Source organism: Chlamydotis macqueenii, chromosome 11 (assembly GCF_036417535.1).
Source record: "Chlamydotis macqueenii isolate bChlMac1 chromosome 11, bChlMac1.mat, whole genome shotgun sequence".
NCBI lineage: Eukaryota > Metazoa > Chordata > Aves > Otidiformes > Otididae > Chlamydotis > Chlamydotis macqueenii.
The window spans coordinates 22682796-22706300 of record NC_141566.1 but is presented as its reverse complement, the minus strand read 5'-3'; the positions used below and the strand labels follow the sequence as shown (position 1 = coordinate 22706300).

The 23505-nt window shown below is 58.0% G+C and overlaps 1 protein-coding gene and 1 long non-coding RNA gene across 7 annotated transcripts; one reads left to right on the top strand and one right to left on the bottom strand.

The window, feature by feature from the left end:
* Positions 1 to 1832: 1832 nt before the first annotated feature.
* Positions 1833 to 13803, top strand: LOC104483356 (G protein-coupled receptor 83). 6 transcript variants are annotated; one of them, XM_086756629.1, is made up of 7 exons: positions 1833 to 1884; positions 4516 to 5592; positions 6394 to 6519; positions 7229 to 7362; positions 10790 to 11397; positions 11647 to 12735; positions 12982 to 13077. In XM_086756629.1, the coding sequence occupies exons 2-5, from the start codon at positions 5209 to 5211 to the stop codon at positions 11382 to 11384; spliced, it is 1239 nt and encodes a 412-aa protein (XP_086612755.1). In that variant the 5' UTR covers positions 1833 to 1884; positions 4516 to 5208; the 3' UTR covers positions 11385 to 11397; positions 11647 to 12735; positions 12982 to 13077. The 6 variants fall into 6 exon arrangements, with proteins under 6 accessions (XP_086612755.1, XP_086612756.1, XP_086612753.1 ...); XM_086756630.1 differs by having other exon boundaries at positions 7217 to 7362; positions 10912 to 11397; XM_086756627.1 differs by having other exon boundaries at positions 7217 to 7362.
* Positions 13804 to 15515: 1712 nt separating this feature from the next.
* Positions 15516 to 17188, bottom strand: LOC147599438 (uncharacterized). The gene is made up of 2 exons (XR_015259756.1): positions 17038 to 17188; positions 15516 to 16611 (listed from the first exon to the last, which is right to left on the bottom strand). It is a non-coding gene; the product is annotated as an uncharacterized LOC147599438 (long non-coding RNA).
* Between the last annotated feature and the right edge of the window lie 6317 nt (positions 17189 to 23505).

The following is a 23505-nucleotide window of genomic DNA, read 5'->3' as shown; positions in this document are numbered from 1 at the left end:
CAGAGAAGAACAGGGGACACTGCTCGCTCTGACTGCACACAGAAAGGGTGAACACAACACCAGAGAACAGGACAGACGTTAGGAAGTTTGTGTGTTACAATTTTAAATGCATTGTAAATTAGAATTAGCAATAATTAGATCAGCTGGAAAATAAAACTGTTATCATTGTAACAAACATACTATTAAGAGGGGATTGTTGAGTTGGGCTGGACTGTTAATACCTTAAACCTATGATAAATTTGAATTATTGGCTCTATGCATCAGTGTGTGACATTTTTACCCCTAAACCAAATTCTGAATCTAGCAGGAGGCGTGTTCTGTGTCCCACATCCCTCCCGTGTGTTCCCTATCCCATAGCTGCTCCCCTGCTGACGCCGTGCGCCCCAGGAGCCAGAATTCAGCTTGGTGCGACACGGCCGAAGTGGGACTGGGCAAGAGACAGGCAGTGGGAAAGGAGCTGCGGGCAGAAAGAGCGGAGTACAGAGGTGACTGGAAATGGAAGAAAACAAAACTTTTTCTTTTTTTTTTTTTATTTTTTATAAATTAGGTGTGAGTGATCCACACAACGTGCAAAATGAGAAAGAATATAATCTCCAATTTAAAAAATATATCTTCTGATGTCTTTGTCTGAAACCTAAACTGTCTTTTTTTTTTTTTTCCGCATTTCTGTGTCAACATCTGCCAAGAGGAATCCAGATGCTGGAAAAACACTTATCTAAGAAAAATCCATTGGTGGTGAAAACTCACTCAGAGCCTCATTTCAAAAATTTGGGCTCAGAGAATTTTGCAAGGATTTATTTTTCTTTTTCTGTAAATTACACAGCCAGCATCTCTGCACACATGGACGCTCTGCGCTAGAGACGGCGGGGAAGGTTCGCAGCACGGCCAGCCCGGTCCCACGCCCACAGCCTGCCTGTTGCAGACTGGACTTTCTGGCGGTGGCCGAGTTGCTGGGTGGCTGCCAGTGCTGCAGCTCTGCCCGAGGGCCCGATCCGGGGCCGCAGAAGCCAACGCAAAGATTTCCGTTGCGCTCGCTGGGCTTCCAGTCAGGCTTTTCAGCAATCCCCTTGTGGGAAGGTGGCACAGGCACTAACTGTCCGTAGCTGCTGGCCTGGGAATTAACGAGGTGGGGAGATCGGACTGTCCTCCTCAGCATCAGCCTGTATGGGCTCTGGCAGCCCACGCAGAAGGAAAAACGGAGATGTTATTCTAGCTCCTGTGAATGACTTTTCAGAGCAGCCAGCCCTCTTAGGAGAAAAGAATCCTGTTCCTTTTTCACAAGAACGTATGAACAGCTCGTCTTCAGAGGGAACAGTGACAATTTTCTACTGAGCATCCTCTCTGCCGTCCCTGTACTTTAGAAATGGAAGAATAACTTGCAATTCGTGAGCAGCCCTGTCCCCGCTAAAACGCCCTCGAGGAACAGGGCAGTTACGGCTCCTCGAGAGCGCTCTGTGCTGGGGACCCCCGCCCTTGCCCGGACCCCCCTTCTAACGCCCGTGGGGTGCGGGTCGGCCCGGGGCGTAGGAATGGCCCGGCGAGAGACCGCTGACGGGACGCGAGCCCTGCTCCCGGGAGCTGGGCTGGAGCCTCTCTTCTTGTGCGTTAAGAAACCGGCCACGGGCACGGCTGCTGCGGCTGCACAGAGTCCCCCGCTCCCCGTGCCCCGCAGGGTCCCGGGTCCCCGCCCGGGGGACTGCGCGGGCGCGCCCGGCGCCTTTTCTATGAATGGAGCGGTGGCCCCGCCCCCAGCCCCGCCCCGCGCCCTGATTGGCGGCGCCGCACCCGGCCGGCGGCACGCGGGGGGCTGCGGTGACCGGGCCCGGCGGAGCCGGCGCTGCCCCGCGGGGTGCGGGAGCGGCGGGAGGCGGGCGGCCGGCGGGGGTGAGTGGCGGTTTAGGGGGGGGGGTGCTGGGAAGCCGCGTGCTGCGCGCGCCTGCCGCGTGGGCGGGGTCGGCGGGGGTCGGCGGGCGGCAGGCTGCGGTGCGGCGTGCGGTGCGGCCAGCGGGCGGGCTGCTGGTGGGAGCACGGTTTGGGGCGGAAGGGTGGCGCTGGGGCGGCTCGGGGCGCGGAGGGGCAGGGGAAGCTGTGCCGAGACTGCGCTCCCCCCTGGCCCCTCGGACCGTGCCGGGCAGGGAACACTGGAGGGTGGGCTCCCTCGTGGCGTGGACCCGCAGTACCTAGCTCCTCGGGATAACCCGCGTTTCCACGCAGCCTTTCTCAGGAGAGCGGGAGCGTCCTCTCTGCTGCACCCACGGTCTGGGCCAAGGCAGCAGCCAATGCCCAGAGCTTCAGCAGTTACTGCAGGTAAGGCTTCACTGGGTACCGAGAGATCTGGGGAGAAATCCCCTGTTAGAAGCTCAGGTTGCAACTCCATCACCTTGAGCTCTTCCGTTCTCCTTGGGCTCCCCCGGGACGTGGTTGCGGCACCAAGCCTGTCAAGTTCAAGCAGCAGCTGGCCGATGCTGTTAGCCGTGTGTTTAGTGTTGGGTGGCCCTGCAAGGAGCAGCAACTTGGACTCAGTGCTTCTCATGGGCCCTTCCAACTGGAGGTATCCTGTGATTTGCTCCTCACACCTTCCCTGGAAAAAGCAAGGATCAGCCAGGCAGCGGTTTAGGACAGGACACCAATCCAGCTGAAAACACTGTTTAATTTTCAGGTGGATCAGCTTTTTGATTTGATTGTACAGGGACCTGGACATAGGCACGAGAGAAATGGCCACATGTGAGGAAGAAGAGATGTCCCCATTCATCATCCGCATTTAAGGCCATAGCTCCCCAATGGCTGTGAGCTACTCAAGAGTGCAGGTCCTACAGGCAGTCCTGGAGAAATGGGCTTCTCAGTCACACGGGCACTTGAGAAAACCTGTTTGGCTTTTTAAAATGGAGTAACCTGTGCAAGGTTTGCTCTTGCTGTCCACCCGGCTGAAGCGTATGGACTGCAGATCCGATTTGACCCATGCATTACAGCTGTTTCTTGAAACTCAGCCTCTTCTCACGGCAGCAAAGACAAGTTTCCACGTGAGAACCTGCGTAAATTGATGCAGGGAAGGCAATAGGTGGTCCCGTCTGTCACATCACAGCATCCTTGCTCCAGCTCAGTGATGGACTTTCAGTGTAGCATGAATATCCCAGCTGTGCTCATTCAAAGACCAAAGTGGTTCAGCTGGAGCTGACTACAATCCGATTCCTTTGTTACACACCTGCTGCTCAGCGCAGCTCCCTCTCGCTGCTCGCTGAGAGCTGCCGTGCACCCTAAGGAGTGACACCCTCCACATACTGCACAGCGGGCGACGAGGGGATGCAGAGTCCCATCTGCCTTAGCCAGGCGTGGGATAAACCTCGCACTGGGCACTCGCCACAGTGCCCATCTGCTCTCCCACCCCAGGAGCCCGGAGCGATGCAGTTCTCGTTCTCTCGTGGCCTCTGTGAGCATTAAGTCCTTTCTGGCTCGTCCCGAGCTCCTGGTCTCAGAGACGTTTCGCTGCAGAGTCCCACCTTTTGCAAAAAAAGGTGAATGATCCCTTTCCCCAGCTTCAGCTCTGCTCCCAGGTTCCTGGCAGCTCCCCAGGTTCCTGTCTGGTGAGGGAGTCAGGCTGGGACCTGGGCTAGGCTGGTCCTGGTGCTCCCGATGGGGTCAGTGCTGGGAGAACAAGGAGCTGAACTGCCTGCTGAGCTACAGCCGCTTTGCTCTGGCAGAGCCCACGAGCCTTTGTCATGCTCTGTCCTGCCCAGGCTTCTTTCACCCATAAACGGGCCCAGGAAACAGCCATGGCCTCTTTTCAGGATCCGTTCTTCTCTCCATCTCCTGGATGATTCCTCCATCCTTCTGCCCCACCAAGTTGCTTTGACATCCATTGCTTTTGAAAGGTCCTCCGGTGTTCCCAATTCTCAGAGTAAGTGGACCAAAGCGGACTGTGTGATGGGCATGTGTGGGAACAGATGCCCTCGGTCCCCTGCACCTTGTTTCTGTCAGAAAACAGCTGACCTCTGCCTCTTGGCGGTGGTTGTACCGAGACCCCTGGCGCAACGGAGCGGTGCGTTGGTCGGGGTCTGCTGGGGGCCTGCTTAGGCCAGCGCCCGCCGCGCAGCGAGCTGCCTGCCCTGGGAAGGCCGCGGCTCTGCCGCGTGGGGAGCGTCAGGGAGCCTTGCGGCGCTCGGGAAGCTCTGCTGATTAATACTGCACGCCGCGTGGGGTCTGTTGATTTGTGCGGCGCTGACGGGATCGGCACATACCGAACAACGCAGCCGTCCTCTCGGAGAGCCCGACAGAGCGTCCGGACGACTTCTCCTGCCGCGTGTAGCGTGTCTGTAAATGGTGTGCAGAGCTGGTAGGTTCCACCGCACGCCGACAGACCAGTGCAAGCTCAGACCACCAGGAATGCCTATGCATGGGTGTGGGTAAGGGCGCGGCAGCGGGGATTTTTGGCCCTAGCGCTGTGTGCTAGTTTGTGTGTGGTGTAAGCGGCTCCTCTGCGAGCTGCGTGCCTCTATGGCCGAGTCTCCCCTTTTGCAGGAAAGACGGTTTTCTCGCTGCAGCCGAAACACTGGAAGCACAATTCCGTTGTTGTTTGGAGAAGATACAAAACAGACTAAAGTCAGCTTGAGATGTGATTTCCAGGCTCTGAATCGCTTTTGGATAATTGCTGGGGTTAGATGCAGACAAGAGCTACCTCTGCTCTTAAAAATGGTCCCCCAGATGGCTCTGCCTTTGCATTTCAACAGAAAGGAGCTGGGTGTTTTGAAGCAGAGGATGAAAGCAGCAGCAGCACAGCCTTCTGTGGAACCTGGAGGAGAAAAGGACTCGGGTGAGAACAAAGGAGAAAAAGCTGACGTGGGATTAAAACAACTTCAGACTCTGCCTGAGGTTTTCTTACATTTGCTACGTGTACTAACTAGTTCCTCCTTCCAGCCCGCCTGTGGAGCTGTTGCTCTTCTCGCTGTATGAAGGTGCGTGCCATCCCAAGCCAGCCCCTTTCCAGCGCGCCCGTTGGAACGGCTCCCCAGTGCCGCCTCTGCCCCCGGGGAGCCCGTCGCACCTCAGAGCCTCCCTCCAGCTCCCATTTTAAGGTGGTGTTTGTAACGGCGGCTGCATCTTCCCCAGCTTCCGAGAGAACCAGGCCACTGAAGCGGATGGATCGCCCACTGCGTCAGCCGACGCTGTGCTCCCAGCTGCCCCGAGCTGCGTGAAGGCTTGGGTTGACCCACCATGCCTCGCTCGCTGCTTCCGTCACACAGGTCACAGATGGTGGGGTTTCTTGAGGAGTTTGATCATTACTCATCCTTGGCCAAACTGGTGTCAATCTACCAGGCAACCAACAGGACTGCCTTCAACTGGACAGACAGCCGCGTTGTTGAGTGGGAGAAGTTTGCCGAGCTGGCTAGATATGAGCCGGAATCCCAGAAACCAACAGTGAAAACTCTCCTAATGGTGGCCTACTCGGTCATTATCATCATGTCTCTCTTTGGGAACGTGCTGGTGTGCCACGTGGTGCTGAAGAACAAGAGGCTGCACTCAGCCACCAGCCTGTTCATCGTCAATCTGGCGGTGTCCGACATCATGATCATGCTGCTCAACACGCCTTTCACCCTGGTAAGTGGCCCTCTGCGCGGTCCCGCCAGCCGGGAGGGCAGTCTCTCGCGGGAAGGCCCGGCCGGGTGGTCGCACCCTCTCTGTGCACGCTCTTCCAGGACTGAGGCGCCAACCCAACGCAACCAAGTCCAATAGACAGCTCTGCCAGGCAAGTAAAGCCCGGTTCAGCAACCTGCGGGCTCCCCTTGCGCCGTTAGGCTCTGTATCTCCTAAAAGACTCTAAGGTGTCTCCTGGTATGCCACCAAACCACTGCAAGAGCTTCCTGGGGAACGCAGATTGAGTGCCTGGAGGAACACGTGCTTTTAATGTACACACAGGAGAGCACCAGAGGGTCACACTTAGAACTTAGTGGGTTCAGACGGCTCGGATGCTGGTCATACTCAGGTGACCGTAAGAAAGTAGTCAAGCTTTTCAGAGCTGTGAGCTGGGTAAAGCCTTCAGTGGAAGCTCTCCAGACCTGAAGGGGAGTTTGTGCGACCGAAACTTGGTCCACCTTTTCCAGATACAGCTGTTAGTGTAATCAAAAAGTTATCACCGCTGTTCATCGGGGGTGTCTGTATGAATAGGCCAGAGGGGCTGCGGCAGCACCGCTCGTTTAATCTGTGGGTTTTGACCTTATAAACTCTTACGTAAAGGTGTTTCAAAATCCAAGGTAGCTAATCTTTTGCTGGGTTTCAGGAGGAGCTGCGTAGCCAGCCTGCCAAAGCCCGTGTGCCAGCTCGGGTGCAATCCAAAGGGTGTCCCCATGGACTTGTTTCCAGTACGTTTGCTGGCCTGATGGCCTCTCATTTTCCCCTCAGGTTCGGTTTGTGCACAGCACGTGGATCTTCGGAAAGGCTATGTGTCACATCAGCCGCTTCGTGCAGTACTGCTCCCTCCACGTCTCCACGCTGACCCTGACGGCCATCGCCCTGGACAGGCACCAGGTAAAATGCCGCTCGCCCGCCGCTGCTTTGCGAGGCTCTTGGCTGCCAGTCTCGGCTGGGCCATGGGTTTGAGGTGGCTGAATCTCGGGGAGTAAACCCGTATCCAGGGAGAAGCTCTAGAGCTGAATTCGGAGACGCCTCTCGTGTGTCAGGGGTAGGAGGGCTTGATGGACTTCTGTAGGCTCCCAGGTTTGGGGCAGGAGGACACCTTTCCTCTACTGCCCGTCAATAGCATCTTCCACACTCTCAGATTTTAGGAGCTCTTTACCTTTTCATCTAACAAAGAACATTTCATAAAAGCTGAGTTAATGCCTCAAAAGAGGGGAGGAGGGCTCAGCTTCATAGGTTCAGCTAGAGCAGGAGACATTTCTTTAAGTAATCCATGCAGAATAAACAAATGTACGTGTAAGTGAAGAGACTTGTCTAGATATCTTCTTTTTTCCCTACATAATGTCACCCACAATTTAAGGAAAATGGTCCTCACAGAATGAAACAGAGGAAAAAATTCATCTGAAAGCACTTCTGAGCAGATTGGAAAGTTCGGTGTTTCCCGTTCTCCACGCCGCTCTAGTGAGCAGGCCGTTTTCCTCACCACGGCTGTAATTTCTTAACAACGTTAGATCATGTCAAAAATGCCTCTGCTGTGGGCGCTGGCGAAGGGCCTCGGCTTTCCCGTGCGATGCGAGTCATGGTGAAGTCTCTGTCGCAGGTCCTCCTGAACCCGCTGAAGCAGAGGATGTCGCTAACGAAGGGAGCGCTGAGCATCTCCGTTATCTGGCTGATGGCGACCTGTTTCTCCCTGCCCCATGCCATCTACCAGAAGCTTTTCCAGTATAACTACGGGTGAGTTGTGTCCCCTTCCGAGCCGGCACGGAGAGGTGCGGTAGCCTCCTGCAGCAGCGGCTCTCGGCAGCGAGCGCTGCTGGAAGGGCTCCCGGCCTTGGGGAAGGAGACGTGGGGTTGGGGGAGTTTGGGTGTGGATGGAACCTCACTTCATCCATCTGGATTTACGAAACAGGACCAGCCTTCCGTAAAGCTTGAGGGTCCTCTGCCCGACATGACATAAGCCAGAAAAGCAAGAGAGAGACCTCCAGCTCCTCCTCTGCAGTGAGGGGCTGGAGAGAGGCACAGTGCTTTGACAGGGAGGCCAAGTCGTCGCAGTGTGCTGCGTTGCCGTGCTCAGCTGGGACGGGAGCTCGTCGCTTGGCTGAGCACACCAACAGGAGCTCTTAAAAGGAGATGAAGTGGAATTTCACATCCACATAAGGACTTCTGAAGTATCGGAAGAAAGGAAAGGTTCTGATCTAGAGGGGAAAGAAAGAAAGGAAAGAAAGAGAGAAACTTTTTAAAAAATTCTATCTTCCCCCGCTTCCAGCTGGTCCAGTGGTGGCACTCATTGCTGGGCAGTCTCCCTCTGTACCAGGTAGACATAAAGAACCAGAAGTTTCGGGCTGGTTTGCCCTTGCAGTCTTTTGTTCCCGCATGCCACCCCATCTGTCCTGGTCCTCTTGTCCCCACTGGCCTGGGACGTTGCTACGACTCCTGGCTAGAAAGCAGCCCGTGACGCTACACAAAGTGGCGTATTTCGTGGCGGTGTGTCACAGCGCTGGTGCCTGTGTTGGGCAGGAGCGCCCGGCCGGAGGCCCAGGGGACAACCTCGCAGTGAACAGCGCTTTCAGCCTGAGCGCAGTGTCCGGGGAGCGGGGCAAGGAGGCGGGACAGGCAGCAGGGGAGGGTTTCTGTGGAGATACCCAACTTCGGTGTGAAGGACAGATCTCTGTCTTCCCACGGCGCAGTCATTTCCTTCCCACCAGCCTGGCAGGGAGCGTGTTTGAGTGCCGCACGTGCTTTTTTTTGCTGTTTGTGGGGAGGTCACACCGAGCGGCGGTGAAGTTGGGGGCTCCACAGCACTTCCTCACTTGCGCTTGTGACCGGCCTGACGGAGAGATGCCTCCGCGGGGACGCGACACCTTCAGCAGCTTAGGCTTCATAAACAGAGTGCTGGGTTACTCCTGCACTCGCGTGGCTTCGCAGCTGTGCTCGGGGCACTGCTGAGCAAACTGCTCGTGAATGAACACACGCCGCTATCCGTTTCGCGGCAGCTGTCTCCGCTCGTCCTTTAGCACGGCTGGAGGAATGCTAGCCTCGCGTCGGCATGAGGCGGCTCTTGCTGAAAGGACTTCCAGGACGCGCTATTCTCATCCCTGCTTCCCATTGAAAAAAATCGCGGCGGCATTACTGCCCATAATAGCTCCCACAGGCCCGGGGGCTCCTTAGAAACCCCCCCAGGAGCCATTGGGGTTCTGGGACAGGAGAACATGTGCTCCACCGCATCCAACCTCTCTGGCTGCAGCGCGCAGGAGCGCGGCTGAGTCCTTGGTCACACCAGAACTTACCAAAACGCGGCGGCCTCTCTGGTTTTGCTCTCAGCCAGCCTCTCCCCTGAGGTGGTTGTGAGCCCTCCTTGGGAGGGGGAGAGGGACAGGGCAGCGAGGGCAGCGGCTGCGTTTGTGGTCACCTGCGGGCTCGCTCGGCTGCCTGCTCTGATCAGACGTGTTTTTAGGATGCACAAGCACCGAAGCACCACCCTCACAGCCTCCAGCTGCACTCCAGCATTGACAGCCTCACGCCAACACCGTCGGGAGCTCGAGGTGCTCCCCAAATGGCCTGTTCTGGGGGGCAGTGAGGGATGGCCGCCCTCTCCCGCCCCGTCACTTCTGCTCTTTCTCTGCAGCTTTGCTCTTCGGCCATGGCCATGGTGGGCCTGACGCTGTGCTGCGGTGTCACCATAGGCACTGCGCCTGCTTCCCCAGCCAGATCTCCAGCAGCTCTGGCCGGTCCCCTTTGGCTGGTTCCCTTCGGTGGGTCCCCTTCGGCAGGCAAGCAGGCAGGGCTGCCTGCGGGTCGGGAGCGCGGTTTGGAAAGGGTGATTTTTCCCTCTGTGCCAGTTTCCCTCCGAGGCAGCGTCCCCAGGGTCCTCGCGGCCACGCTCGGCAGGGCTCGGTTCCTGCACCCTTTGTCATCAGCGGCGTGCAGGCCCTGCTCACAGCCGTCTGCTTTCAAGCCATCTTCTATTTGTGGCACAAAAGCCGGCTCCAGAGCTTGAAAACCGGATATTAAAGATATTAATCAATAGTGCAACGAATAACGCAGCTTGAGGGGGACTAAGGGCTGTGCTGAATACAAGCGCGCAGAACACAAGGGCTGAGGAGAGAAGGGCACAACAGAATAAGAGAAAGAAAGGGAGAAAACATCCACCGGAGATAAATGTATGAGTGCTCCTCTCTCCTGACGCTTCATCGCTTCCAGCCAGCCGCTGCGGGACGCGGGGGGGCCGCGTGGTGCTCTGCGAGGGTGCCGGGGCGCTCGGCTGAGAGCCGCTGCCAGCCAGAACACAGAACAGAGCTGGGACCTGCTGGGCTGCCCGTGGCGGGCTGCTGAGGTGCTGTGAAATAAGCCGTCGCGTCGAGTTTAACTCTGTTCTTTTGTTAGCTGACTGCTGGAAGTTAAGCTGTCAGGCTTAAGTTGAACAGGAGTTAAGCAGCCGCGTTTTGTAATCGTCATGCCTGCTTTAAGACGCAGCACGGAGGTTTCACCAGCGCTGTCCTGAGGAGCCGATGGGGCCGGGGTGGTCGGTACGGAAGGAAGGAGTCGTGCAGCGGGGCCGTGGCTGCCAGGCTTTCACAGGGCCCCCAGCCGCCCCTTCCCCTCCCATCCTTTGACTCTGGTTGAGGGGTGTCCCGCACCCACACGTGCCCCATGTTGGGCAGGGACTGCAGGTCCAGCCGGGCAAAGATGTCAGGGCGGTGGTGAGCGAGCTGCAGCAGGGCCCCGGGCGCGTGCTGGGACTGTGCCCTGTGCCGGGGAGTTTGGGTCCCTTGGGCACGGCCGGACAGCAGTTCACATGGCCCCTTCGGCGAGGGTGGGCCGTCAGGGGTGAGGTCTGCCGTGTTAACGGGACACGAGGGACTCACTCAATTAAAATCAACTCCGGTTTGTCTTTCTAAGAATTTCTTTCATCAGAGGCAGGACCGTTTAAGGGGAGAGGCGATAACAGTGCACAGCGGCCGGTCTTGTCCTCGGTGAGACAGACAGGAGAAAATGAGAACGCTTTCTGGGAAGGAGAAGTCTGACTGAGCTTTGGTTGAGCTGAGCAATATCTGACCTCTCTCTGTCCCTGCTGCGAGGCCGAGGAGGTGGCTGTGGGTGGTGGGACGCCCCGCTGTGGGGCAATGGCCACGTGCCGTTTGTGTATTTCTCTGTTTTCAAGGGAAGCCACTGTCCGGAGTTTGTGCCTCCCCGATTTTCCTGAGCCCGCAGAAGTGGTTTGGAAGTATCTGGACCTCTCTACCTTTCTCCTTCTGTACCTCCTGCCTCTGCTCATCATCACAGTGACCTACACGCGCCTGGCCAAGAAGCTGTGGCTCCGCAACGCCATCGGAGACGTCACTGCGCAGCAGTACATCACCCACTGCAGGAACAAGAAGAAAAGCATCAAGATGCTGGTGCTGGTGGTGGTGGTCTTTGCCATCTGCTGGTTCCCTCTCAACTGCTATGTGGTGCTCATCTCCAGTCTGAGCATCAAGGCAAAGAACTCCCTCTACTTCGCCCTGCACTGGTTCGCCATGAGCAGCACCTGCTACAACCCTTTCATCTACTGCTGGCTGAACGAGAGCTTCCGCTCGGAGCTCAGGTCCCTGCTCTGCCTGTGCCAGAAGGTGCCCCGGGCTCCAGACAACGCACTGCCGCCCGCGGTCGCGTCCTGCCGCGAGGCGTGGATGGAGCAGGCCGGGTGCGGGAAGGGTCCTGCCTCGCAGACCGTTTGCTCCACTGTGAACATCCAGACAGCCAACACAGACCTGTGAGCCGAGGGCCGAGGTGAGCTCACTGGGTTTGGTGGGCACCAAAGTGCATCTCCCCGTTTCCCCTCAGGAGTCGGCCTCGCTGCTCTGGGGTTTCACTGCTAGGTTTTGACCTGCATCGCAGCAGCATCCCCTTTACGCGGTGCGGCGGGCAGAGCTGCTCAAGCAGCCGTCCCGCGAGCCCGCAGCTGCAGGGACACTTGCGGGGGACGAGGAGGGGCACGGGCAGGGGGATCTGCTCTCAGGGTTTCCCGTCCAATTACAGCCCCTGATTGCAGCACGACCCGGGTGCCCTTCACTGCTCGTGCTGTCCCGAGTTGCTGGCCTGTCCCAGCGTAACGTGTGCCATGGGGGCCCTGCAGTGCAGCGGAAACGCACCCCTTCTGACACCTGTCTGAGGGAAGCACCTGGGCATCCAGGCTGACCCCGTCCATACGGAATTTCACCGGACAGTTTATACCACAGCCCCCCAGAGAGGTAAGGTCAGTCAGCAGCAGGTTCCCCCTCGGATGGTGCTGCTCCCCCTGCCCCGCTCCGTCCCGCCCCTCCCTCTGAAACCGGCCCGGCCGAGAGGGCAGTGGGCGCCCGCCGGCGTCGGCCGCTGACCCCTCCGACGGCACTCGGGCCGATGAGTTTAGTCCATTGAGAATTTATTCTTGCTTTTATTACAAATATATTAATACAGGGAACAAGCCTACGCTGCCACGAAACAAAAGGCCACAAAATATTTCATCAGGGCTGTAGCATTCGCTAACTGAAGAATGAACTCGTTCTGCGTAATTGCTAATTGCTGTAAAAGGGTTTCATTTAAACAACAGAATGGACTCTGACTAAGAGGGAAGGTTTTGTTTACAGTCCTGGGAAGAAATAATGCAGTTTAATTTAGCCACGCTTGGGAGGCAGGTGGAAAAAAGGGTACAGAACAAAGAAAAGACTTAGTATATGAGAGAAAGGGAAAAAAAGAAAAAGGCAGGGAAAAGAGACCATAAAGGCAGGAAGAAACGGGAACGGTTATGTGGTTTCGCAAGCAGCGTGGAGCAGCGGCTGGGCACTGGGGAGCGGGCGCTGGAAGGACTGCCGGCCTGGCGAGGGGTGTCCCTCTCTCGGTCACACCACCCCTCTTAAAAACCGCACCAAGCCCGGGGCGGCCAGCCCCCTCCGCCCCGCTTCCCTGGCCCAGCCTGAGAAGGGACTTCTCTTACTGGGAGAGGACGGACAGAAGATGGGAAAACACGTGTTGCTCACCCAGCCATTCCGGCTCTGGCTGGGTAGTGCAGTCCTTCGTGGGACCAAAGCTCTGTCGTCTGAGCCCGGCAGCTCCTGGCAGTCCTTCAGACCTCGCTGCTGGCGACTGGTACGCGCTGCGGCAGTGGCCGAGGGGCTCCGGTGCATGGCGCTGGGGTCGGGGACGCTCCTGCTCCGCCCTGGCGACGGCCGCACGGAGCGTCTGCCTGGGGAGGCGGTGGGGACTGGGGTCGCTGGCGGGGACGAGGGCGATCTCAAACCGCCTTCCTGGCGGTGTAAGACAGGGTAAGGGTAAGACAGACTGAGGAAGGGAAGGTAAGGATTGATTTTTTTTTTTTTTTTCCCATTTTCGCAGTGAGAAAGGAGGGGACGTCCTCTCTCCTCTCACGTCCTCGTCCTCACTTGACCCCACTCGGCCGCGTCCCTGCAGCGCCGGCGTGCATTGCCGCAGCTGCAGGAGCAGACAGCAGAGCGGCGCGAGGCAGCAGAAATGGATGACAGTCCTGAGGCACTTCATGGGGAAACGAAACATTATTTGGAAATGGGAATGCCAGGCAGCCTGCCGCTGGGTGCAGGCACTGCCCTTTCTCCGGGTAGAGCAGGGGCAGTTTTCAGTTGCAGAACATCATTGCGAGTTTTTAAAAGTGTTAAAAGCATCTGTAAGTAATGAGCATCACCTCATTTAATTATTAAGAGAAGCTGTCCTTTGCCTTTTTACGGTTCCTTGTCAACTTTTAGTGAACAGCCCTCCCACTACCATGTGTTCCACTGTATTGAAATATTGTTTTTTTCCCTGTGGAAAGGTGGATGTCAGGGTGGAGTTTTCAATTTCTACTATAGAAATGCAGCAGCCCGTTTCCACTCAGATATCTTCGGCAGTTCAAGAGACCTTTTCCCCAAGACTGCCAAACCCAGCATCCTGCATCCCTGGGTTGCTGTGGCACGAGCTGAGGATGTAAACGAGGCGCAGTCAGGGTGCGGCGGGCAGGCTTCTCCCAGCCACCGGAAAGGTTCCTTCCAGAGTGGAAAACTGAGTGATGGCAGCCTCGGGGCAAATTCTTGGGCTTATTTGCTGCTCACAGTTATTCAGTGGTTCAGGTAGATACTCACGAAAAGCACCACTGGTGTCACCTGGAAACCAGGCAGAGTTTAACAAAAACACTGACTTAAAACTTCATCCTGACACGCGTGTTCCTTATTCGCTGTTTTATCGCCCCAGGGAAAACTTTCCCGGGCTCTTGAATAGCACCTGCGGATCAAACGTCACAAGGAAATCTCAGAAGGTGGGACATCGCATCCTGCTCCCCAAAGCTCCCCGTAACAGCTCGGGGAGCTCGCGTCCGGCCCCGTGCTCGGCCCCGTGCTCGGCGTGTTGTCCGCAGTGTGCCTGCCCATAGGCTGCTGTAGGATGCTGCGTGCACACAAACTCACAATTGCTAAAGAGAAATTTTTATGTTTTCTTTCAATGTACATATTTTGTCGCGATCTCCTATGCAATAACCATGGCAACAGCACCAGGACTGGTATCTTCCATGAGCCGTACCAAGCTGTGGCTCTCGCTGTGATCCTGAGATGGATCTACCTTGCTGTTGGCAAGTGCTGGGGTAGGAGCCAAGCTGGGGGTTAACTCCCATCCCCAGGGCTGGTTTGCGGTGCAAGATGGACAGATAGAGATTTTCAGTAGTTTCCTGAGATGTTTGTCCAGGAACACTGGTACAGCCTGCCTGCTGGGTTCCTCAGAAGCAGCTGGATTTCTGGGAAGCAGCAGGCAAACCTTGGAGTCGTCACTGCCCATCATCCCTTCGCTGGGAGCGCTGGTCTGGGACCCCCGTCATGTCTTGTGGCTATGGGGGAAGTAGAAGGCTCTCAACCTTGTGTTGAGTCCGCTTTCAGTATTTCTTGGGTTGGTTGGTTTGGTTGTGTCCACGTCCTCCCCCTTCCTTTCTCCCATTAAATGGCTTCATACTCTTTTTCTGGAGGGCTCGAAGCCCTTGTTCCAAAGAAGTGGCTCGCTCTCTCCTAGTCCCTTGACCTTCTGCTAAGCCATGTAGTTAGCTACCTCTTGCTGTGAAAAATAACCTAGCCGGTTTTCCTTGGATCTGTCAATCGTAGCATCTCTTCACTGCTGAATTCTTCTCCCCTAAATGGGCATGATGTAAGAGCTGACTGTATTGCAGCTTCGTAATGGCTCAGCTATCTAGACTGGCAATTATCAATGCCTGAACGCCGTTCAATGCCTCGCACGCTTTGCCCCTTGCCTCGAGGTTTTTGTAGCACTCGAGGCTGCCCTGGCACAGCAGCACTCTCTCGCTCAGCAGCATTCAGGCAGACGAGAGGATGCACAACAAAAAAAAAAAACCAAAAAACAAAACAGATACCCCGAGCTCTGATGTTTGATGTGCCCAGGCCGGTGACTGAGGGGCGCGGGATTGCTTCGCCGCTGAGCTGCCGGAGCGGGGCCTCTGCAGCAATTGGCGGCCCCCCAGCCAAGGTGTGGAAAAGCCAATCAGAGAAATTCTGCTTTTGCTGCAACAGGCCACGGTCTGAGCCAATGCAGCAGGTAAACAGATGCTCAAACATTCATTAATTTGTCTTCAGACGCGCCGCTGGCCTGTGGGAACGGCCTCCCGGGTGGCACCGGCCGCAGCCCGGTGTCCAAGCTCGGATGCTTTGCTCCCTGCAGCCCCAGGGCCGTTGGGCTGGGTGGGAGCGTGGAGAGACCTCCATGGAAGCCCGTGCCGTCCAAGAGCCCTCGTCCTGCTCAAGGCAAGAGCCCAAGGGTGAATTCGGAGGGCAGGGTGTTAAAACATCGAGTTACCAGAACTCTACCCCAGAGAGAGTGTTTGAGCAGACAGAAATCAGTATGCAGAGATCCAACGGAGACATGTCTGAGTGATTAACAGGCCAGATTTATTAACATTAGCTCATGCCAAATGCATCCAGCTGCCTTCAGCATAGCTGCTGATGAAGGCGATAAGAGCGAACCGGGCAGGGGATACCTGAATTCCAGAGACAAATCCCCTTATATAGCCCCACCGCATAATGAACAAAGAAACCGCAAAATGCCAACTAGATTAACAAAAAGCAAGCAGAAAAAAACCCCACAGTGAGTCAGAAAATTAGCTCAGGAAGGAGAAACAGAATACAATTATCATCAGCTAGCTCTTCAAGTGGAAAACCGTACCGAGGGGCTGTCCAAAGCGTGCTGGAGGGAAAACGGGAATGTCCTCGGTTAAATCCCGACCAAGTCCCGGGAAGGGGGGATACAGCCGGGTGGGGGTCAGGGACCACCCTCGTGCACTGCGCCAGAGCTCGGCAGAGCGGGTCGCTCCCGGATGGGGGGGAAGCCCGGACCTCACCCAGGAAGCTGGGATGCGGGGGGCACACCCAGCGCCAGCACGGGGAGGAGGATGAGCAGTGGCCCCTGCCCTGCGCAGCCGGGGAGCCTCTCCGCAAGTCGGGGCAGACGGCCCTGCCTCTCACCAGCTGCGCAGTGAACCGGCCCGCTTCCCTCGAGCAATCGCCTCCCGCGCTGCGGTGGGGAGAAAAATACTTCTGATCTCCCCAGCCCTTGGATGGAGCCCAGGCAGGATGCTGGCAGGGTGAGGGCAGGTGTGCCTGGCCGAGCTCGCGGCTCCAGGCTTTGCCCAAAGCTGCCCTGTCCCAGTGGTGATCCCAGCCGAGCCCTCCCAGGGCACGCACCTTTCCAGCCTGTCCCGCTGTGCTTTCCGCGCCCCACGGTTGCGTTGGGGCAAGCCTATTGCCGACACACGTGGGTGACGCTGTGTTTCGGGTGTCTCGTTGGAACAGGACCGCAGTCATCTGGGGTCGCTGGGTGCCGGCGGCAGGAGGGCAGGAGCAGCGTGTGCCCCGAATTGCGCTGGAGAGGTGGGCGACGGCGGTGGGAGGGAAGGGGGCTGACCCAGCTGCAGGAGTTACTGCAGGAGGCCGCTGGGCTGTGATGATTGTTGGCGTCGGGCTGTCCCTGAAGACAAAGAGCGTTTGTTCTTCATCAGCAAGGCTTTATGATTGGAGCAGCAATGTTTTTCCTCAAAAATGAACTTCTGCTGCCAATAAAAAGAATCAGGCTCCCATTTTTAATTATTTTCTGTTTGGTTTTTGTTTTTTTTCGGTGGTGATGGTTGTTGCTCCCACTGTGGTCCCAGTTGAGAGGGCTTGCTCTCATTAATGTCTCCCCAGTCCTCTGAACGCCATGCCCAGTTCCCCAGCCCTCAATCCTCACAGCCAAGCAGCGTGATCCGAGGAGGGGGGTCCCTTCCTGAAATCTGGAGGGACTCGAAGGGCAGAGACAGCCCGGGCGTTTCACCAGCCCAGCGAAGCCGGGTGCCGTTTGCCCTCGCTGCAGCCGGAGACGCTGGCATCCCAGAGGCACGCGCCACGGAGCCGTTACCTGCTTCCCGAGGGCTGCAGCTGGAGCGTCTCTCGGGGTCAGCCCGCGGGTTTGGAAGGTGAGCTCGGAAGGTGGAGGAAAAATCTCCGTCTCCTGGCAAACACATTCAATAATTCAATAATGTGCTGTAAAACGTGTTTCCATTCACTCGCCATCGCCCTCGCGTCCTGCGGAGAGGCAGCAATATGAGACCTGTGCACCCAGGGGAAAGCTCGTGGAAACCACAAAATGGGAAAATCAGAGAACAAACGGTAAAAACCCTCTGTGGGGAAGGAGGGCAAAGCGGAGAAGGAAAGAAACCTGGGACTGGAATGCAGTTCTCTAACGGTGTTAAGTCTTGGTTTTTAGCAACCGAAATGAACTGCCCATCCAGCAGCCCCCGTGCAGCGGGACAGGAGCACACGGACCCCGGGACAGAGCCGATTTGAAAGGGTCGGTGCCCGTCGCTCCCAGCAGAGCAGGGCGGTGCACGGTGAGCGGGACGAACCCAGCCGCAGACGCGGTTTCCGAGGGCGCTGGGTGCAAGCGATGCCCACGGGGATGGGGAGCTCCCACGCGAGGGGCAGGAGCAGAGCATGGGGCAGCTGAGCATCACTGCGCCTGTCTCTCCTGACGCGAAAACGAGCTGAAACTTAATTGCCAGCTTTCTCCTCGAGCTCACCCTGGGAACCCCCTTCTCTCCCTGCTGGTGCTCCCTGGGGTTTCTGCCCTTTCCCGCATGTGCACGGGGAAGCTGGGGAGCGCGGCTGGACCCTCCACCACGGGCGGTCGCTGCGTGGCCGCTTCCACCCCTTGTCCCAGAGCCGCTGCAGCCGCTCACCACCACCCCTGGCTTGGGGATATGGGGGACATGGGGGACACTCGGAGCACGGCCCTGGCTCCGCTCCCCCCGGCACCGGGGTCTGCATGGCCAGGGACAACCTCGCACACTGGGGGCCCAGGCCGAGAGCAGGGACCAGCTGCAGGCGCCGGCACTGGCGAGCCAGCAGCACTTTCCTCCCCTCCTTCCTCTTCTCCACGGCTGTCCCTTGGGTGCGAGGAGGGCCTGTCGCAGGTGTTTGCAGGAAGCCTCCGGAGGAATGCGGTTTCCTTACGGTGAGCCTCCAAGTCCAGGTGCAGTTCGGTGCCTGGCTGCCTACCTAAACCCTGCCGTGATTCATGCCAGGTAAGTAGACGTTAACCACTCAGCTTCAGTTACCTTGGACTGACATGAAAATTTGATGGGACAGCTTTCCACCCACCTGAAACACGCTCTGAACATTTGGGAGCGATTCTTCCGTCACATAACTGAACGCAACCAGGCATCGGCGTGTGCTAACGAGGCAGCGGTGCCAGGTTCAGCCGCACAGGGCTAGCTGCCTGTCCTGTCTGCGGTGGCTCGCTCTTCTCCAGAGCCTGCTGGGCTGTGTTTAAACACCGTAGCTTTCTACGGGGTAGGCAGGAAAACGAGGTGCAGAAGCAGGAAAGCTGCACTTGCCAAGGTGTTACGAGGTCTCTCCATCACGCTTTGCGGTTCAGCCAAACCCCCAGGAGCACGTGCGTCCCCCTCCTGACCCTTTTCCACAGGGGCAAGCGCAGCCTTCCTCTGGTCGTGCGTCCCTCTTCCTGCCCTTCCTCCTCTAAGTACAGGGTTTCAGTACCATGTTCCTCCGGGGGCGGCTCAGACGCGGGCACTGTGCACCCCAGCACGCGATATGCTGCCCTGCCAGCCCCTCTGCAGCCTGCGGCTGGGGAGGGCATCAGCCGTGCTCCCACCACCCAGGAGCTGCTTCCAACCCACCCGTCCCCGCTTGCGCGCAGCACGCCCGCTCCTCCCGCAGCTCCAGCCCACAGCTGCCTGCCTCCTACCATGGCGTCGGGAACCCCATGTACTTTGAGGGGAAGACGGTTCATCATCGCTCCTCGTGCATCGGCCAAGGAGGAGGCACGGCCAGACAACACAAACGCTTGGCAGCGAGGAGCGGAGCGGGGTGTAAACCCTTTGCTCAAGGGAGCTCCTGGTCCGGGTGTAAGAGCCTGCTCTGCAGGGAGCCATCACCCCAGGGACGTGAGGGAGGGCCAGACCCCCCCACCCCTTACCCACTGCAGCGCGGGCAGCCCTCAGACACCTGAGGATAAGTCCTGGACAGCTACAGCCCCAAACCATGAATCCCTTGGAACCCTCTGGAAGCCACGCACGCAGAATTCCTTCACCGCGGTTTTGCATCCAGCGATGGAGGATGGTGCTGCTGGGCCTCGGCGTCAGAGGCTTCCCTACCTGTGCCCATCGCGCTGCGCCGAGGGCAGAGCGCAGCGAGCGCTGCGGGACTCCCGCAACAGAGTCGCACGTGGGAATTCCCACTAGGAACGAGCTGCAGCGGTACGAGCACCTCTGAAGCCTGCGAGAGTTTGGACAAGTATAATAGCTTTAATTAGAAGAGAAAACCATATCCTTAATCCTCGTAATTATTTTAAAGAACACACCAAGTGCAAGGGCATGAGCAGACTTAATGAACGCTGCAATTACTGAGCTGAAAGAACAATTGTTCCTCAGGGGAGCTTCAGGAGCTCCTCGGGCATCATTTAGGGGCCTCTGCAGAGCTGAGCCCCGCCCGGGATCTCACCCTTCGGCGGAAGATTAAACCTGCACAGCAAACCGCGGCCGATGCCCCCGGCGGGGCAGGCACCTCGCGGGGAAGGGGCCAGGGGCTGCGGCTGCTCCTCTCCAGCAGCGCCTGTTTGAGCCGTTCCTGCCCTGTTCCCACATCAGTGGCACGAGCACGACGGGCTCAGCTGCCACAGCGCCTGCTCTGAAGAGTGGCGCCTGCCCCTGCCCGACGTGCCCGTCCTCCGGCCCCGCGCTGCGCCGCGGCGTTTGCCCCCGACCCACGCGCGGGGGGCTGGGGGTCCCGCTCGTCTGCACTGACCCACGGGCAGGGAGAGAGGAATCAAAACTCACCAAGCGTCACCACCTCCGGCTCCGAAGTTTATTTATCTACAAACACACAGCATTCGAGAGCACCAGGTGTGGGAGGAATGTGGGGCACGCACGCACTCCTTGTTGTACAGAAAGGGCAGGAGCTCCAGCACCTGCTTTATTTGAACACAGACATCACCCCCAAAACCACAGGAACAACTCTACTGCAGAATTACAACGGTAACAACACAGAATTTACAAAAATATAAATAACCTATTCGTAACCTTAAAGAAAAATAACATCCACCATAAAAAATACAATGTATTCCCCTAGGTAAACCATGGCTACAGAAATGGGTTTTTTTATTATTTTTTTTTAAAAAAGCACCAGAGTCTGCACTATTAAGTAATCCAAACCACACAGGGCCTCTCCCCCAGCGCCTGCAGACTTTTCTAAGTGTGCCCCGATCAGTAAAACCGAGTTTTCCTCAGTGCTGCCCGCTGCCGTAAGAGCGCAGTGAAGGTACAACGGTGATGAGCACCCTGTTCGAGAAAAGCACCCACGGATGTACTAATTGCTCACTTTAACAGGAACGTTAAAGTGAGTACGTGCCTATTTTAAGCCTACGCTTAAGAGCTTTCCAGATCAGGGCTGGACTTAAACTTATCCTATAAATTCCTCTGCAAATCAGACTTCCAGACAAGAGCGGTGTCAGGAACAGCCGCTTGGAAAAAAGCAGTCCCGCCGCACAAGAGTATCTCCCTTGTTCAGCCCCAGCTACAGTTTGCACAGATGGCTGAGTTATTTGATTTCTTTCAACTCCTTTTGAGCCGTGCCAGTTTGGCACGAACCGCTTCCTGACGCTGCACCGCGAGACCCAGCGTGATGGGAATTTCCTTCCCTTGCATTCCATGTGTCATGCTGAAAATGCAATTAAAAAGTAAAAGTCAAGTATCGAGTCCATTGGTTTGCAGCTAAAGAAGCTCACCGCCTGGGCAGTGCCGCCGCGGCCGACGGCCAAACCGCAGCGTCACGCCCCGTGTTCCAGGCTCTCGTGGTTCCCCGTCTCCCGAGGGCTCCAGCCGGGCTTGTGGCAGCCCGGTCGGGGGGTCTCGGGGGTGAGTTAAAGGCCACCTGCAGAAATTTTGGCCCGTGTAAACACGGCTGGTTTTGTTACACCGCAGCTGGGAAGAGAGCGCCCGCCACGGACACCGTTGAGAGCAGGGAGCAACCCTTCGGTGGGAGCCAGGGGGCTGCACTGCCGAAAAGCCCCGTCCCGCAATGCTCTCCCGCGGGGTCAAGCCTCCCTGGAGCACCAACCACGGTGACACGCACCGAGGCCATGTACGAGGCTCTGGGTGAGACCGGGAACAGCTAAACCATGCTTAAAACATGGCCAGAGCCACCCCTGCCTGGCGCTGCCAGCTCCGGCCAGCCCAGCGCCGCGGCTGTGTGCCCCGCGGCACGGCTGGGGCTCGGGGGCAGCACCCACGGCCCAGACCCACCCCACGCACCGCGTGTGGCACGGCCCAGACCCACCCCACGCACCACGTGCGGCACGGCCCAGACCCACCCCACGCATCGCATGCGGCACGGCCCAGACCCACACGACGCGCCCTCTCCTCAGCTCGTGGCAGTGGTTGAGTTCTGACCGTGAATGATATTGCTCTGAGACCAAACAGCTGAAAAATAACAGTTCACCTTAACAGCTATGAAGGGAATGAGATTGACTTCTTTAAAGTAGGGAAAAAAAGAAAATGAAATTACAAAATAACCCATCCAGTGGGCCCAGAGCCGGCCCACCGGCACGCCGGCAGGACTGCTCAGCACGCGCGGGAGGCGCAGACAGGACCCACAGCACACACGGGTGACAAGGTCCACGTCATTCACTGCTTCGAACGAACAGCGCTTCCCACGCATCCCCTGCTCCCCACACTGCCGCGGGATGGGAGGACCCCGGCTCGGCCGTCCCGCCCAGCTGCCGTGGCTCTACGTGCCGCGAGGGGCCACGCGCTGCGGCACCGGTGACCCCCGGGCCAGGGGCACGCAGGACGAAGCCACCCGGACCGGTTCCAGCTGCAAAGCCCGAGCTGGCGAGCCGAGCGGCTGGAGCGCTCTCGCTCAGCTGCAGGTGAAGTTATCTCAGCTCCCGTGGAAGTGACTAAGCGTGTCCGCAGCGGGATTAAATATTTATTCCATTTTGTTACGTGATTAATCCAACGGTCTTTTCCTGCCGCAGATAAACCTCAAATGAAAAAAAACCGACCCCGGGCTGCGTTTGCTTTAGCACAGCTTTTCCTGACCGCTCCGTGACAGAGCAAGCGCACAGCGAGCACCTGACTCGCCCCGGCCGAAACCGGGGCCGAGGGCTGACACCTCCGGTGCCTGCGGAGCAGAGAGCAGTAAAACCACCCCGGCTTGGGGAGAAACGAACGGCGGGGGAGAGAGTGTCACATCCAGCCAAAACGGGCCCGGCCGCCCGCTACCGAACCGAGTCCTGAGCGCCTCCAGCTCCCACCGGGGAAGGCGCAGAGCCGCAGCTGTCCGCACCCGCGTGCAGGGGACCCCGGGGAACCGCTGCCCTCCCGGAGGGCCGCCCGCTTTTCCAAGTGCGCAGTCAGACAAAAGGCGAAGTCTGAGCGCAGCGGGGGCGGGGGGTGCCCAGGTGGGCAACGGGGTAACAGTGCCGCTCGCCGGCAACCGCCACGCCGCCGGCACGGCCAGGGCCCTGGGAAAGGGCAGAGTGCGCTGGCTGGACGCAGCCGCAGCGCGCGGGAACAAAGCGACAAAGGGCCAGAGCGAGTGCTGCGGCTTGGCCCCGGTACTGCCGTCCGGGGGTCCCGGGACGGCTCAGGGTGGCACTCAAGGGACGTCACCCAAAGGTGCCTGGTGTTGAACCGTCGGTGGGGGGGAGCTGCCGGCGGCTCTGCCCACGATCTCGGCCGCAACGGCATCTGTGTCTGGCATCGCGGCCCTGGCCCCACGCCGGCCGGCAGCGGCCACCTGCCCGGCCACCCTCGCGCCGCCTTGCCCTGCGCGCAGACCCTTGCCCCGACACCCGTGGCCACGCCAGGCTGCAGGGCGGCAACCGGGGGCAGTGCTCGGCCCCCTCCCACAGCATCCCCAAGGCCCCGCTGGCAAAATGCCGTGCAACGCCCCATAGGCCGTGGGCAGACTGGGAACAGCCAGGACGCCAGCAGCCCCGGGGCACAGCACCCCAACTCCGGGTGCCTGGCCCAGGCGGGGCTGCTGCACGCTCTGACAAATCCTCCAGGAAGAAATCAAATGCAGAAGAGTGCTCCCTTCCCTAGCAGCTACTCCCAGAAACGAGAAAATTGGGCCACTTTTAGGCAGGAAACAAACAAACAAACAAAAAAACCCAAAACAAAACAAAAAAAAGATCATTTTAAAACAAGCCAGCTCTGCCATGGCTGGCAGGGACGTCACCGCTGCCTGCGACTGCGACCCCGCCGCAGGCGCAGCCCGCAGCCTCCAGCTGCCGCCTGGCGCTGGCACGGTGCCGGCTGCTCCCTGGGGCACAGCGGTGAACAGCCCAGTCCCTGCCGCCCCG